We start from the raw sequence: 14,551 nt of genomic DNA, 5'->3' as shown, positions 1-14,551 counted from the left end.
CCGAAGTGCCCATTTGTTACAGCCAGGCTTCCTCTAGGATTCGGATAGCCACGTTAAAGATGTCTAATTAGATTTGCTCTAAGATCTAACTAAAAGCTGTTTCCACTAACTTTCTTCATAGAGATGACAAGAAAGATGGCCTGAAATTTTACACCGACCCGTCATATTTCTTTGACCTTTGGAAGGAAAAAATGCTGCAAGACACTGAAGATAAAAGAAAAGAGAAAAGAAGACAGAAGGTAATGGTTGTAACTCATACTGGTTGCTGTAAAAGAATAGAAAATCCAATAGGACCACTGATGGGGTCTATATAGTATGGCCACATCCAGCCCGCTGGGACATTTTTTCTGGCCCACAGCTTGAGTCGCCAGACTCACTGCAGGGTCAGTTTCTGCTCAAGCTATGTCGGGTAGCAGGAACTGCACTGCATACTTAACCCTGACAATATGCAGTGCAGGTCCTACAGCCCAACAATGGCTGCCCAACCCGGTGCCTCACTAAGTTATTGATTGCTAGGACCGCTGGGCTAGGACCTGCTGCACCTCCTGGCTCCTGCCCTATTGTTAGCATCAATGTCCTTTTAAGGCTGTAATGTTTGCCTACAACATGCCTGTGTAACAGCCGGGCAGGAGACGGGAGGTGCAGCAGAACAGCACTGAAGCCGGACACAAATGTAGGTGTGACACAAATGTGACTGCTGGTGCTGTTGGAGGGAGAAATCTCCGATGAGGACACAAATGTGGAGAGGTGGTTCTGATGAGGGACACAAATATGCAGGGTGGGCTCTGATGGGGACATAAATGTGCAGCAGGGGCTCTGTTGGGGACACAAATGTGTGTGTGAGAGGGTCTCTGATGGTGACGCAAATATGCAGGTCGGCTCTTATGGGGACACAAATATGTGAGGAGGCTCTAATGAGGACACAAATGTGCTTGGGTCTGATGAGGACACAGTGAGTGGGAGGGCTCTGAGGGTAATGCAAATGTGTCGGGGGGGGGGGGGGCACTTAAGGGGACATAAATATGCATGGGGCTCTGATGGGGACACAAATATAGAAGGGGGCTCTGATGAGGACACAAATATGCATCAGGGAGGTCTGATGGGGACACAAATGTGCGGCAGGGGGGTCTGATGGGTATACAGTTTGGGGGCTCTGATGGGGACACAAATGTGTCGGGGGGCTTTGATGGGGACACCAATGTGTCAGGGGGCTCTGATGGGGACACAAATATGCAATTTTCACACATATATTGAAGGGGGCTTTAATGGGGACACAAATATGGAAGGGGGCTCTAAGGGGGACACAAATATGGAGGTGGCCTCTGATGAGGACCTAAATGTGCAGCAGGGGGTCTGATGGGGACCAAATGTATGGAGATGTGGGTGTGATGGAAACGCAGATGTAAAGCCCTGTGCACACTGGAAGTTTGGCCCCTGCGTATGAGGTTACGGCTTTTAGGCGCGGGTGGGGAACCATCCACCTCTACTGCTGGAAGCCTGTCAAATTCTCTTCTATTCTGCTGCAGATTAATTTTTATCTAAATTTTTCGGCCCCGAATATGTGAAAAATGTGGCTCTCTGAAGTGAACAGTTTGGAGACCCCTGTCCTAGGTCCTCTGCAGCTCTCTGGTTCTACTGTATGCTGTAATAAGTCCAGATGCAGATATGGAACTCTACCCAAAATGTGTAGTCTTACTTAGCTGTTTAATTGACTTCTTTATTTTCATGGTAACTGACCCAGAACAAATATGCATATCACTCTTATTTTACTTCATAAAAATACAACTAAAAACTATAGAAAACAATGACAGGCTTTCCATTTTATACAATAAATATTCCTTTATTTACCGATATCTTTTTTTTTTTTGTGTGTGTTTTTAACATCTCCTAAGGAGCAAAAGCGTGTGGATGGCACCACCCGTGAGGTGAAGAAAGTCAGAAAAGCCAGGAATAGACGCCAAGAATGGAACATAATGGCCTTCGACAAAGAACTAAGACCGGACAACAGACTGTCTCCTAATATTTACCAAGGAGCCTCTTCTGAAGGATCCATGTCACCCGATACTAGGTCTGTTTGTTCCTCTGTTAGGTCCTCTCAACAGAATCTTTGTATGAAGTTGTGCAGTTTCAAAGTGTTGGCTACAACAGAGACACATGACCGGTGACTTGTTATGCTAGCTGGCTATAAGCTTTAAAATGGCTTTGTTTTAGTGAATGTATTCGTAAAATGTGGAAAAGCTTGCATGCAAAGTCTCCAATCACCTAAATTCAATGTTGCTGATTTAAATCACCCAGAAGCTTCATGTATCTTCTGGTGGTAAGATCTGGGTTACGTCCCCAGCTTCACCCACTTGCAACAGCTTCTACTCTCGGCCCGAGTTTTATTTGTTTTATGGAGAATGAAATAAAATGAGTGAGACCCCCTGAACCATAAACTAGGTGAGATGTCACTACTATTGATCCCTAATGATATAGAAAACCAAAACATATTCACCCTAACTTTAAATATCAGGTTTGGTAAAGTGTGTTTTAAACATATTTTATATATTATGTTTACCAATTTACCATGATCATTCAGGAGCTAGAGCTTCTGACAAACACCCTTTTTATTTCATTCAGCTTTTTTATAGAGCGTAAATTAAGGAAACAGTCCAAAAGCAAGTAACTGTTCCTGGTCTGTTCATATTTTAAAAACCCAGAATTCTCTGCTGGCACTTTGTCAGGGAAAACATTCTGTATTTGAACATTTATTTCCTAAATTAAGGTTTTATGGAGGTAATGAAATGCTAAATAAAAGATCAGTTTAAGAAACTGGAAACACAAAAGCAACAAACATTGACCAGTAGCCATCATTGTCCTTTTAGATATCTATACGTATTAAAAAAAGCCTTTGTGTATATTTTTTCATGTGAACCTTAGGCTGTGATACTTTTTTTTAGAAGCAAAAATCATCATATTCAGTATCTTAACTCCCTATTGCAGTTGAGTTTCCATTTTTTTTCGAAATTTGCCTCCAACCAAGAGGTAGCAATTTGCAGTAGTCAAAGCCCTTCCTGGCTCTAGTCCTCCAGCTACATGTTTTATACTACTGTGCCCTTGGAGGACTACGCATTCTAATCTGTAACACATTTTAGATGAGTCATGTGACCTATCTGGTTGAAAGCAAGTGGCTATTAAAGGAGTTGTAAAGATTTGTTTTTTCTTTTCTAAATAGGTTCCTTTAAGCTAGTCCATTGTTGGTTCACTTTCCTTTTCCTTCTAAATGTTTTTTTTTCTTTTTCTGAATATCTCACTTCCTGTTCCTTCTCAGTAAGCTTGCCCACATCATCCGAGCCGTTCTGGCTGGGGGTTAGTTAGCGTGCTTGCCCCCTCCTTTGGGACTACATTCCTGCAGGGAGACGCCACAACATCTCCCTGCAGTCCCACTAGCTTAAAGGAACCTATTTAGAAAATAAAAAAATTAACCTTTACAACCCCTTTAAGTTTAAGTAGAGATTTAATCAAGTGCAACATTTTTTTCTACTTTTACAAAAGCTTAAATCCGAATTTTTAAGATTGTTGCAAATAATGTATGAAGTTATTACAGATATACAAGACGTGACCACATTGCAGAAGATAAAAATTATAGAAGGGTTAGTTACATTTTATTCAATTGGAAATGCTGTGGCGTGTCTATCATTTCTGAAGTGTCACAGCATGGGATAATTGCATGTTGTTTTTTTTTTTTTTTTTATGAAATGCAGAAACACAATTTTAATGTAACTAATGCATTTTCTTCCTAATACAAGTACAGCAATCTGTTTTATACCACTGGTTCTGTATCGGCTTTAATTAGCATTTCAAAGGAATATAATCCAGAACTGAACTCATTCCTTGGCACAATCCGCTATGCAAATTTGCTCTTTTATTGTGTGTGGTATAAAAAGAAACTACTTATTTTTATAGCTTTCCCTTTAACCTTAACACAATAATATCTGCATAATAGTTATCAAAGTGTATCTAAAGCCCAAAACCTGACAGGGGTTTTATTCACTCTCTTCGATGTTCAAGGACTAATTAAAAAGTTTTGGCTCTAGAAATACTTTAAGTGATATTTTCATGGAAATGCATGTATTGACATTTTCACTAAAAGGTTGCAGACTTGGAAAAAGTAGGTTGTGTTGGCATTTATGTATTTTTTTACTTTTTTTTTTTTCTTTGTCACAGGTCACATGTATCAGATCTTACAGAATATTCCTACCCTGCCACACCAAACCACTCCCTGCACCAGCATTCCATGACACCAACATATGTTGGGTCAGGAGATTCACTGCATCATGTAGGTGCTAATCAGGTTCATGAACACGACTTCCGCTCCTCAACTGGAACACTAAGGCATGGCACTTTAAACAGACCGCAGCAACCGCCACCACCTCCCCCACCAACAATGGATGGACTGCACCCACCTCCACTAGTATCCTCAGAGTGCAGGTAACCTAAATATCAGCTATAAGAGGTATAACTGAGTGACACAACTGTGGAGTGGTTGCCCAGAGCAATCAGTCCCACCATTACTACATTTTAAAGAATTCATCTTTGTTTTTAGCTTAAATTACCCCATTCTCTCATTTTTAAAGTTACCATTGTTTAAAAAAGCCCCCCGGCTTAACAAGTGGGAATAACAGCATAATTGTAGAGTAGAGCTTCTAAAATAATTTAATCCTGTCTTGTCTTATCCTCCCCTTCTTTTACTGTCCAAAATGTATCTGCTGATAGAACAGAGCCCTAAGATGCACTCTGCACATGCTCAGTTTGGTGTGTAATGCTAGAGAGTTTTTTTGGGGGGGGGAGGGTGCATGTGATCAGCACAGGGCCAATCAGCACTGTCCAGACAGAGGTTCAGGGGTCATGCATCCTCGTAGGACAGTCAGAGGAGAATAAAAACTCCTACAAGCTTTAACCAGTGCTCGGCCGAACACTGATAGAAGTCACAAGACTGCTACATACTCCTGATGAGAAAAGGTATTTAGCAGTTTATTACTAAAATAATTGCATTTCCATGTTCTGTGTACTGTGGGAAACCAGATATAGTGAATGCAGGCTCCTAGGTTTAGTAACACTTTAAGGGGAATTTTGAATTTTTTTTTAAGTACAGTTGGCACTAGGGTCACAAAAGGAGTTATCTGAGATGTGTAGATAGCTGCCAGTGACAGTGGTTCCATACAGTGTTGTCTAGCCATAATCATAAATAAAAATGTAATCGCTGGCAATTTTTTATTTTCTTTGCTGAGAAGCGATTTCAGCAGCTACAGGTCCAACTTGTATTGTATTTGGTTAGCATTTTCTGCTACAAATCATCCTTGATGATCAGCTTGTCCCTGACACGAAACTCTGCGTAAATCTAATCTCTGGTCAACTGAGCTACAAACCGCTGTAAGATTATCAAATTAGCAATACTATAGAAAATAACCTTCCATTCCTTGGAAAGAAAAGGATTGTTGCATCATCTATTATAATTGTGATAAAAAAAAAAAATGGCTGTAACAATGCAGCTAGCAGTGTGTGTACATATTTTCTGTTAGTCAGAAATGAAAATAAAATGTGTAAAAATATTTTATCTTTATTGGATAATAATGATTTATAACATATTTAATACTGCGCAGTCTTCTACCCAGCCTGCAGATGGAGCTCTTTTAATTAATTTCCGATTTTCAAATTTTCATCTGTGCTGAAAAAAATTGCTGTTTACCAAACTTATTGGGGCTAATTTTCTGTTGTCTTTGCAGGGGAAGTTGCAGTTTGCAAGGATATTTTCCCCAGAGCTTATTGAATTTTCACTTTGTAAAGAATACCCAATGTCATGCAATGGATTTTTTTTCTTGCACCTGTTGTGATGTGCTTCACCTCATTCAATAATCTCTGGGGGAAATGTCTAACAGTCTATTAGCTAGATTCAGTAAGAGTTAGGCCGACTTATCAGTAGATACGCCGACCTAACTCAGAATCTGCGCCGACCTATGTTTAAGGGTATTCTCAAACAGAGATACGCTTAAACATATCTAAGATACAACGGCTTGCGCCGTCCTATCTTTGGTTGCAATATTGAGGCTGGCCGCTAGGTGGCGCTTCCATTGCGGTCGGCGTAGAATATGTAAATCAGTATATACGCCTATTCACGAACATACGCCCGGCCGCCGCAGTACATTTACGCCGTTTACGTAACGCATTACAGGCCTAAAGTTATTCCATCAAATAGATAGAATAGTAATGTTAAGTATGGCCGCCGTTCCCGCGTCGAAATTCGAAATTTTTACGTCGTTTGCGTAAGTCGTCCGTGAATAGGGATTTACGTTGTTTACGTCCACGTCGAAATCAATAGGCCACGTAGCCGCAATGCACACTGGGAAATGTAAGCGCACGGCGAATGCGCAGTTAAAAAAAAAACGTCAAAAACGTCAGGTCAAGCCCCATTAACATAAAACACGCCCCCTCAGCTAAATTTGAATTAGGCGCCCTTACGCCCGCCCGCTTTAGGCTACGCCGCCGTAACTTAGCAGGCAAGTACTTTGAGAATCGTGTACTTGCCTCGCTAACTTACGGCGGCGTAGCTTAAATGCCTTAAGCTACGCCGCCTTAAAGTTGCGGCCATCTACGTGAATCTGGTTATATGTGCTTTTAGTAAATCAAGCCTTTTAAGTTACCAGGGCAGTGACTTATCCTTGATTAGACAGCTCAGTATTGCGTGTAATCGGAAAAAGAGCCTCAAAGATGACCACTGTGCTGTGGGGTCTCTTAAGCTAATGGACCTTTAAAAACAAGTCAGCATGGGCAGCTCCCACATTTCTATTCAAACAGTTTTGATTAAAATGTTGGACATCTATTCCTTTTTAATCAAATTGAGCAGGATTTCAAGGTTGCAGTGGCTGTACAGCATTGTGAGCTCAACTTCTAAAACACGGTGGGGTTGATTTACCAAAACTGGAGAGTGCAGAATCTGGGGCAGCTCTGCATAGAAACCAATCAGATTCCATTTTTTTTTCTTATGAAAGCTCTCTCCTGTTTTAGTAAATCAACCCCTTTCTTCTTTCCATGTATCCAAATTATCTAGTGACTTTCCCACATCGCCACCTTATTCTGGCCTGTGGGAATTAATTACACTGATGTCTATATGAACTGTGCCATAGTAAGATGCATGATCACAGCATTTGAAAGCTTATCAGGAGCTTGGGGTAACTTTGTATTGTTTTCTAGCTATTGGTAATGTACTGTAATAACTATAATTGTTTTTTATGTCTTAAAGGAGAGTGCTGCCTCCTCAGATGATGGAGTATTACCCCACGGCATCCCCACCCCCGCCTCCACCCGTTATTCCTTCAGCTCAGACTGCCTTTGTTAGTCCTCTTCAGCACCCGGTTCCAGGATCACCAGGGGGACAGTTATCTGGGTCTCCCTACGCAGCATCTCCTCCTCCTCCTGTAAACAGTGCTTCGGCCTCACCTGGACCTCCCCCTCCACCACCAGGACCTCCTGCACCTGTCCTATTTCACTCTTCATCTCCAATGCACTTTGCCAAAGTACTGGAAGCAAAGCGGCATGATGGTGCTCATATGCTTGGCCTGACCAGCGATGCCCGAAGCGACTTGTTGTCTGCTATCCGCATGGGTAAGTAAAATGTACTGGGTAGCTTCAGAACTGAGCAATGTACTTAGATAAGTAACTTATTCTTAACATTACAGAACAAGTCTAGCTGAATATAATTGATTACTATTAGCCATACCATGGCATAGATAAATAAGAACCTTCACTGATTAATTACTTGAATTTGTGCCTTTTGTTGTAGCATGAAACTGTATCAAATAAGTAAAATGCATAAACCTACAGCAAGCAATCATAAATCATTGCTGTGCCAAAGCTGACGTTGCTGTATGTGGCCATATATCATTAGTGCCATTATTACTTTTAAATGTTTTATATAAATAAGCCACTTTTATTAACAAAACATAGGGCCAGATTCTCATACATTCGCGCTGCTCCTGGGCAGCGGAATATATGAGATCTACGTTACACCGCCGCAGGTCTACAGGTTTACATCCTGATTCTCAGAACACTTACCTGTAAACTTGCGGCGGTGTAGCGTTAGATTGCTCGTCGCAAGCCCGCGCAATTCAAATGGGGCGGGCACCATTTAAATTAGGCGCGCTCCCGCGCCGAGCGTACTGCGCATGCTCCGTCGGGTAAATTACCCGACGTGCATTGCGCTAAATGACGTCGCCCCGACGTCATTTGCCTAGATGTATACGTAAATGGCGTCCAGCGCCATTCACGGACATCTTACGCAAACGACGTAATTTTTATTGAATTCGACGCGGGAACGACGGCCATCGTTAACATTGGTTGCGCCTGCTAATTAGCAGGGGCAACCTTACGCGTCGGGTACGCTACGCAAACGACGTTAATTCGCTGCGTCGACCTCGCGTATGTTCGGGAATCGCCGTACTTACCTCATTTGCATAGACGACGGGGAAAAGCGACGATGCGACACCTAGCGGCGGGAAAAAAAAATACATTTAAGATCTGACAGCCTTACGCATGTCAGATCTAATGGGTACCTATGCGCAACTGATTCTGAGAATCAGTCGCATAGATACCCGGGGCCAGATGAGGTGTTACGACGGCGCTAATGGTGTTGCGCCGTCGTAACGCCTTTGAGAATCTGGGCCTTACTGTATAAGGCTCCATGCACACTGAAGCTGATAAACTGCAGTTTATTGGCGTTTTGGCTTTTTTTTTTTAAAGCCCATGAACTGAACTCTATGTTAGCCTATGTGCTCATGCACATCTGGGCGTTTTTTAGTGTTAATGAGCTTTGGAGTTTATTGGCTTTTTTCTGAACGCCTGAAATTTGCGTTCAAAGTGCAGTTTTTCAGCGGGAAAAAACGCTAAAAAAGCAAAACGCCCAAAAAACGCTCAAAGAAGTTTTTTTATCCATTGAAAAAAAAAAAAGCTACACTAAAAAACGCTGATTAAAGCTATTGCAAAAACGCTAAAAAACTTTGAAAGGCTCCCTGCAAAGCTACTGGCGTTTTTTATAGCTTTTATCAGCTTCAGTGTGCATGGAGCCTAATGCTTTTGCCAGTAAGAAATAAAATGAAAATGCCTGATAACCTCATCCTCTCATGAAGCCCCGAACCCTTGCCCACTCTCATGAAGGTTATTTAAGACAGAATCGCAATAATTATAAGTGCAGAAGTGAATTTCCTAATCACTCATTTCCAGGACACAGAGGAGTCCTATTCGTGACTACTTGAGTTATGCTGCTGCTTTCAGATGAATGGACACTGGCCAAAAAAAGTCTGGAATCCCTGTCCAGGCATAACCCCTTCAAGCTTAGCTGAGCCTTTAGCTAGTGTCCTTAGGTGATGGATATACCTACAGATGTCTCTCTGAAGATTTTCCTTGTAAGGCCTTAGTCCCGATTCCCTGGCCTGTGCCCAGCACCCTTGATCCTTTGATGGAATAGAGCAAGGCTTAATTTGGATCGGTCACTACAGCCTAAAAACAGGAGGGACTGTACTCAGACCCTGGATGCAAGAGCGGGGATGGCCTGTAATGCCTGCAGGTTGGTGCTGAATCCTGCAGGGCATCAATCATCCAGGGTACAGTGTATCCAAAGTGCTATAGAGGTTCTGGACACTGATCTTCCATTAGAGCATCCATGGTGGTGGGTGAAGATTGGACCTACTGGCCCTGCAGCAAACCTATGGACTGATGAGTCTATCTGATTTTAGTAGAGAAGATGGCAGACTCCCCTCCCCAGCAATGTTCCCTGTAATGGGGAGATTTGGTAAATTTTTTGTTATGTGGAGTGACATATGGTAGTGGAGAAACGCAAAAGGGGCGATCTCGCATGCTGATGGCTTCACACGTGTACACATGCACAGACACCATTTTTACTGGCTCCCAAGAGTAATATACATGCATTTTGAGCTCCTGGACTGGTTGCACTGCATTGGAAACGGGTTTCTCAACATCTTGAAGCACAGAGCAATAAGGATGGCTTTGTAACACTGGACCCCTCTTCTTCAAGGACACCCAGTCAAGTTGCAATCCGACAATGCATCGTCTGTGACCTACATCAACCACCAAGGGAGAACCTTGAGTCATGCAGGTTTAAAGGAAGTGAGCTAGATCATTTTTGAACAGACACACTGTCCCACTATCTCTGAAATTTTGGATTTCCCATTACTTTCGGTCTCTGAAACAATCGACACCAGACAATAAAAAAAAAAACACAGTGGTAACAATAAAGACTTCATGAAGTTAAAGTTTGTATACATATAGGGTGGTTTAAAGTTCACCTTTGGAATCCATATTTAGAGTGAAACATGTAACATGTTCCAGTTCTTAAACCCAACTAGTGACAGCAGGCAGGGGTTCCTCTCCCTGCATCCACTGTAACTTTTTAAAAACAGCCGGCTTTGCAGAGCTCTGCCTACAATGCCACATTATTTATTCACAGATTCCTGTGAATAAATAAACTACAATTATCATCTGCCACTGCAGCAGATGGAATTGTAGTTTCAGTGAACTGTGGGGGCGCTGATGAGCTCTCTCGTAGTCCGCTGACATGTCCAACTTTCAAACAGAAACAGGTGTGTGCTGAAAGCCAGAGAACATATAATCCAAGGAAAAACTAATAAATGCACATTTCTTTTTGTGCAAAAAATATGTGCATTGTGTTTTTTTTTTCTGTAAAGGGTTTAAACTTAGCTTTTCATGTTCTAAGAAGTGAGGCTTATATAGGCACACTCCCAAATCTATGTATCAAACCACAACATATGCCATACAATTTACTGTATAAGGGAATAAAAAACGTCATACCTAGTGTGGTTTTTAGTCCCTGAAATACTGCATAATGTTCCTGGTAGCTGAAGTGTATTTGATTAACTCCAGAAATCTGTTATCGGGGATGACTGAACCCGTGTAGGGTATTCGTACAGTTTACCTGCTGCTTTGCATAAAGTGTATCTGTACAGCCACAATCACAACTGATCCATACATCCAATGATACACTGATAAACACTGAGACAAACTAGCTTTTCAGTTATGACCGGATCATTCAAATTTGTATTACACTCTGGGATATTTTTTAGTGCTTAGGTACAGCCTGTTTTACTGTTATTGTTGTGTGAATTAAATATTTCTTATTGTTTAGCAGAAACTATATTATTCCATTCCTTTATTCTACAGGGTGGGCCATTTATATGGATACACCTTAATAAAATGGGAATGGTTGGTGATATTAACTTCCTGTTTGTGGCACATTAGTATATGTGAGGGGGGAAACTTTTCAAGATGGGTGATGACCATGGCGGCCATTTTGAAGTCGGCCATTTTGAATCCAACTTTTGTTTTTTCAATAGGAAGAGGGTCATGTGACACATCAAACCTATTGGGAATTTCACAAGAAAAACAATGGTGTGCTTGGTTTTAATGTAACTATTATCCTTTCATTAGTTATTTACAAGTTTATGACCACTTATAAAATGTGTTTAATGTGCTCTCCAGTGACATGCGGCGAGTGCTACGCTGTGGGCTCTTGCTGAATGAAGCTAGGACAGCCACTGATGTCTCTTCATTAGACCCCTTTCACACTGGATACGCCTATAACAGAGCGTTAAAATCGCGGAAAAACACTGCTCTTTTACCGCAATTTTACCGCAATTTTAAGGCTCCGCTATAGGCGTATCCAGTATAAAAGGGGTCTAATGAAGAAACATCAGTGGCTGTCCTAGCTTCATTCAGCAAGAGCCCACAGCGTAGCACTCACCGCATGTCACTGGAGAGCACATTGAACACATTTTATAAGTGGTCAGAAACTTGTAAATAAATCATGAAAGAATAAAGTTACGTTAAAACCAAGCACACTGTTGTTTTTCCTGTGGATGTCCCAATAAGTATGATGTGTCACATGACCCTCTTCCTATTGAAAAAACAAAAGTTGGATTCAAAATGGCCGCTATGGTCACCACCCATCTTGAGAAGTTTCCCCACTCACATATACTAATGTGCCACAAACAGGAAGTTAATATCACCAACCATTCCCATTTTATTAAGGTGTATCTATATAAATGGCCCACCCTGTATATTGGTGAGACAATAAAAACTTCAAGGGGTTTCAACCCTTCTACACTCTATACCAGGGGTCTCCAAACTGTCCAAGTAAAGGTCCAGTGTACTCTCCCTCAGACAATAGCAGGGCCTGATTGTGGGCAGTGGGAGTAGAAAATGGTTAAGGCTTGGTGGTTAGTGGGGTTAAAAAAAGTTAAATAATGCCTGTGGACGGTAGGATGAGGAAGAGTTCCCCATCAATGTTATCAATGGAAAGAATAGTTCCACATCATTGGTATCAATGGGAGGATTAATGCCACATCATTGGTGTCAGTGGGAGAATTGGTGCCCCATCATTGGTGTCAGTGGGAGGATTAATGCCACATCATTGGTGTCAGTTGGAAGGATTAGTGTCCCATCATTGGTGTCACTGGTAGGATTAGTGCTCCACCATTGTTGGTGTCAGTGGACGGAATAGTGCCTAGTTCCAGTGGGAGGTTTAGTACCCTAGGTGACAGATAAAAGCAAACAAAGGGCCACATCTGGTCCACGGGCCACAGTTTGGAGACCACTGCTCTATACAAAGCTAAGAAGCTAAAAGTTTTCGCTATACATACACACAAAACCTGGGTGTGCCGGTATGGTCATGCAGTGACACACTTATATGGGAAATACACAAAAGAAATATGCTTGACATGAATAAATATATTATTACAAGGTAATCTCTATTATTCAACTATAACACCTTTTAATTACATTTTTACAGGAATTCAGCTGAAAAAGGTACAAGAACAGCGTGAACAGGAAGCCAAGCGGGAGCCAGTTGGAAATGATGTAGCAACCATCCTTTCCAGACGGATTGCTGTTGAATACAGCGATTCTGAAGATGATTCAGAATTCGATGAGAATGACTGGTCTGACTGAAAACGGATTATGAAAATGTTGTCATCGGGAAGAAACTTTAGGCGTACCTGTCAGGATCTGCCAGTAGTAGCACAGCATCCAAGTTATCAGGTCTTCTGTAATGATAGGAACTTGCTCAGCCCCTTCTGTGTCTCCCTAGACAGGGTCGCATGTATGCAGGGGGGAAATTCCATGATAAAAGGTTCCAGGATGGCCTGTGCTGACAAGCATGTCATTTGCATGCTTCAGCCATAGGTTAAGTAAGACGCATGACAGGTATAATTTAGCTAATATAGAACATGAACACTGAAGTCTAAGTTGTAATTCTAATGGGCATTACAAGATTTTGTAGCCAGAAGTTTATAAGACTAACACTCCCACAGTATAGAATTTATTGGAAACTCAGGGAAATGAAGGTGACAGTACTTGGAATAGTTAATAGCGTAAAATATTAATGATAGTTCTTAAACATGTGTAAGCGATTTTCCATAAATGTATCCTACTGAATATGCATCTGAAGATATACAACAGTTTACGCATTGTGACAGAAGCCATTTGGTGGAATGATCCTGTATTCATATACTGACAAGGAACGGAAATGTCTCAAGGTCAAGCTTGGGTGGTCACCTGCAGATATCATTGAAGATGAAAAGCACACACCAGGATATGTAGTTCAGTATATGCCTTTATCTATTAAGAGGTGGTGGCATATCATGCATGGGTTACGGACGCTTGCATGGGTCACAGTGAGGCCATGTAACATCGCATTTGTGAGCCTACATTAATTCTGTATATGGCCTTTTCTTTTATCATAGCCTAGGTCTCAAGAAAACAGTGAGACCGCAACATAGTGCAAATGTCCTCCTATTTCCCAGAACAGACACCTATGTGGATCTTATTACCCCACAAGACTCCTGCATATTTGCACTACACTCCATGTTCCCTTAAGCTTCACTTACTTTTCGGAGTTGTGTGGCTTCTGTCCCATTTGGACTCTTGACTCGAGTTGGATGCAGACTTGTCAAAGAGGCATTATGCAGGACACTTCCTAGTGGCAAGCAGTGAAGCCACATACCCCAGGACCTAGGTGTAGCTATACTTATTATGGTATTTCAGCAGGTTTCTGACCATCAGTGGACTTTAAACGTTGTAATTGGTTAGAAATGCCAGTAAATTGTATACTGCTGACCAACCATTGGACACAGGGGTCAGAGATGCACACTGCCTGAAAAGGAAGTATGGTCATATAGCTGCTGTAACAGTTGTTATGGATAGTCTATTGTGCTGTTCCGTGTTGATCGTAGCAACCCGACAGATTCTTCCTTTCTATCGTTCCTGCTGTGCGCTGTGGGAGTGTAAAAGAAATAATCTATGTGCTGTGGGCACTGCATATTCTTCTACGACCCTATGTCTGTGAAGGTTTTCATTTATCCAGACTCTTGGTTACCGTATTTATCGGGGGAATTGCGAGCTCCGGCGTATAGCGCGCACCCCTAATGTGGACCCGCAATTCCTGTAAAAAAAATCATTTTAGTACTTACAGTTTTGGTGTCTTGCG

The 14,551-nt window shown here is 41.8% G+C and overlaps 1 protein-coding gene across 1 annotated transcript in view; it reads left to right on the top strand.

Moving 5' to 3' along the window:
- WASF3 (WASP family member 3) overlaps positions 1 to 14,064 on the top strand; it is a 97,356-nt gene extending 83,292 nt beyond the window's left edge. Inside the window, exons 7-11 of the mRNA XM_040340491.1 lie at positions 122 to 239; positions 1,893 to 2,068; positions 4,207 to 4,470; positions 7,280 to 7,641; positions 12,857 to 14,064. Of these exons, the coding sequence (XP_040196425.1) occupies positions 122 to 239; positions 1,893 to 2,068; positions 4,207 to 4,470; positions 7,280 to 7,641; positions 12,857 to 13,014 (1,078 nt within the window). The 3' untranslated portion in view covers positions 13,015 to 14,064. The remainder of the gene's footprint in view (positions 1 to 121; positions 240 to 1,892; positions 2,069 to 4,206; positions 4,471 to 7,279; positions 7,642 to 12,856) is intronic.
- The last annotated feature ends 487 nt before the right edge of the window (positions 14,065 to 14,551 follow it).

Source organism: Rana temporaria, chromosome 2, assembly GCF_905171775.1.
Source record: "Rana temporaria chromosome 2, aRanTem1.1, whole genome shotgun sequence".
Taxonomy (NCBI): Eukaryota; Metazoa; Chordata; class Amphibia; order Anura; family Ranidae; genus Rana; species Rana temporaria.
The sequence above is the reverse complement of the archived record's forward strand: the minus strand, read 5'-3'. Positions and strand labels throughout refer to the sequence as shown.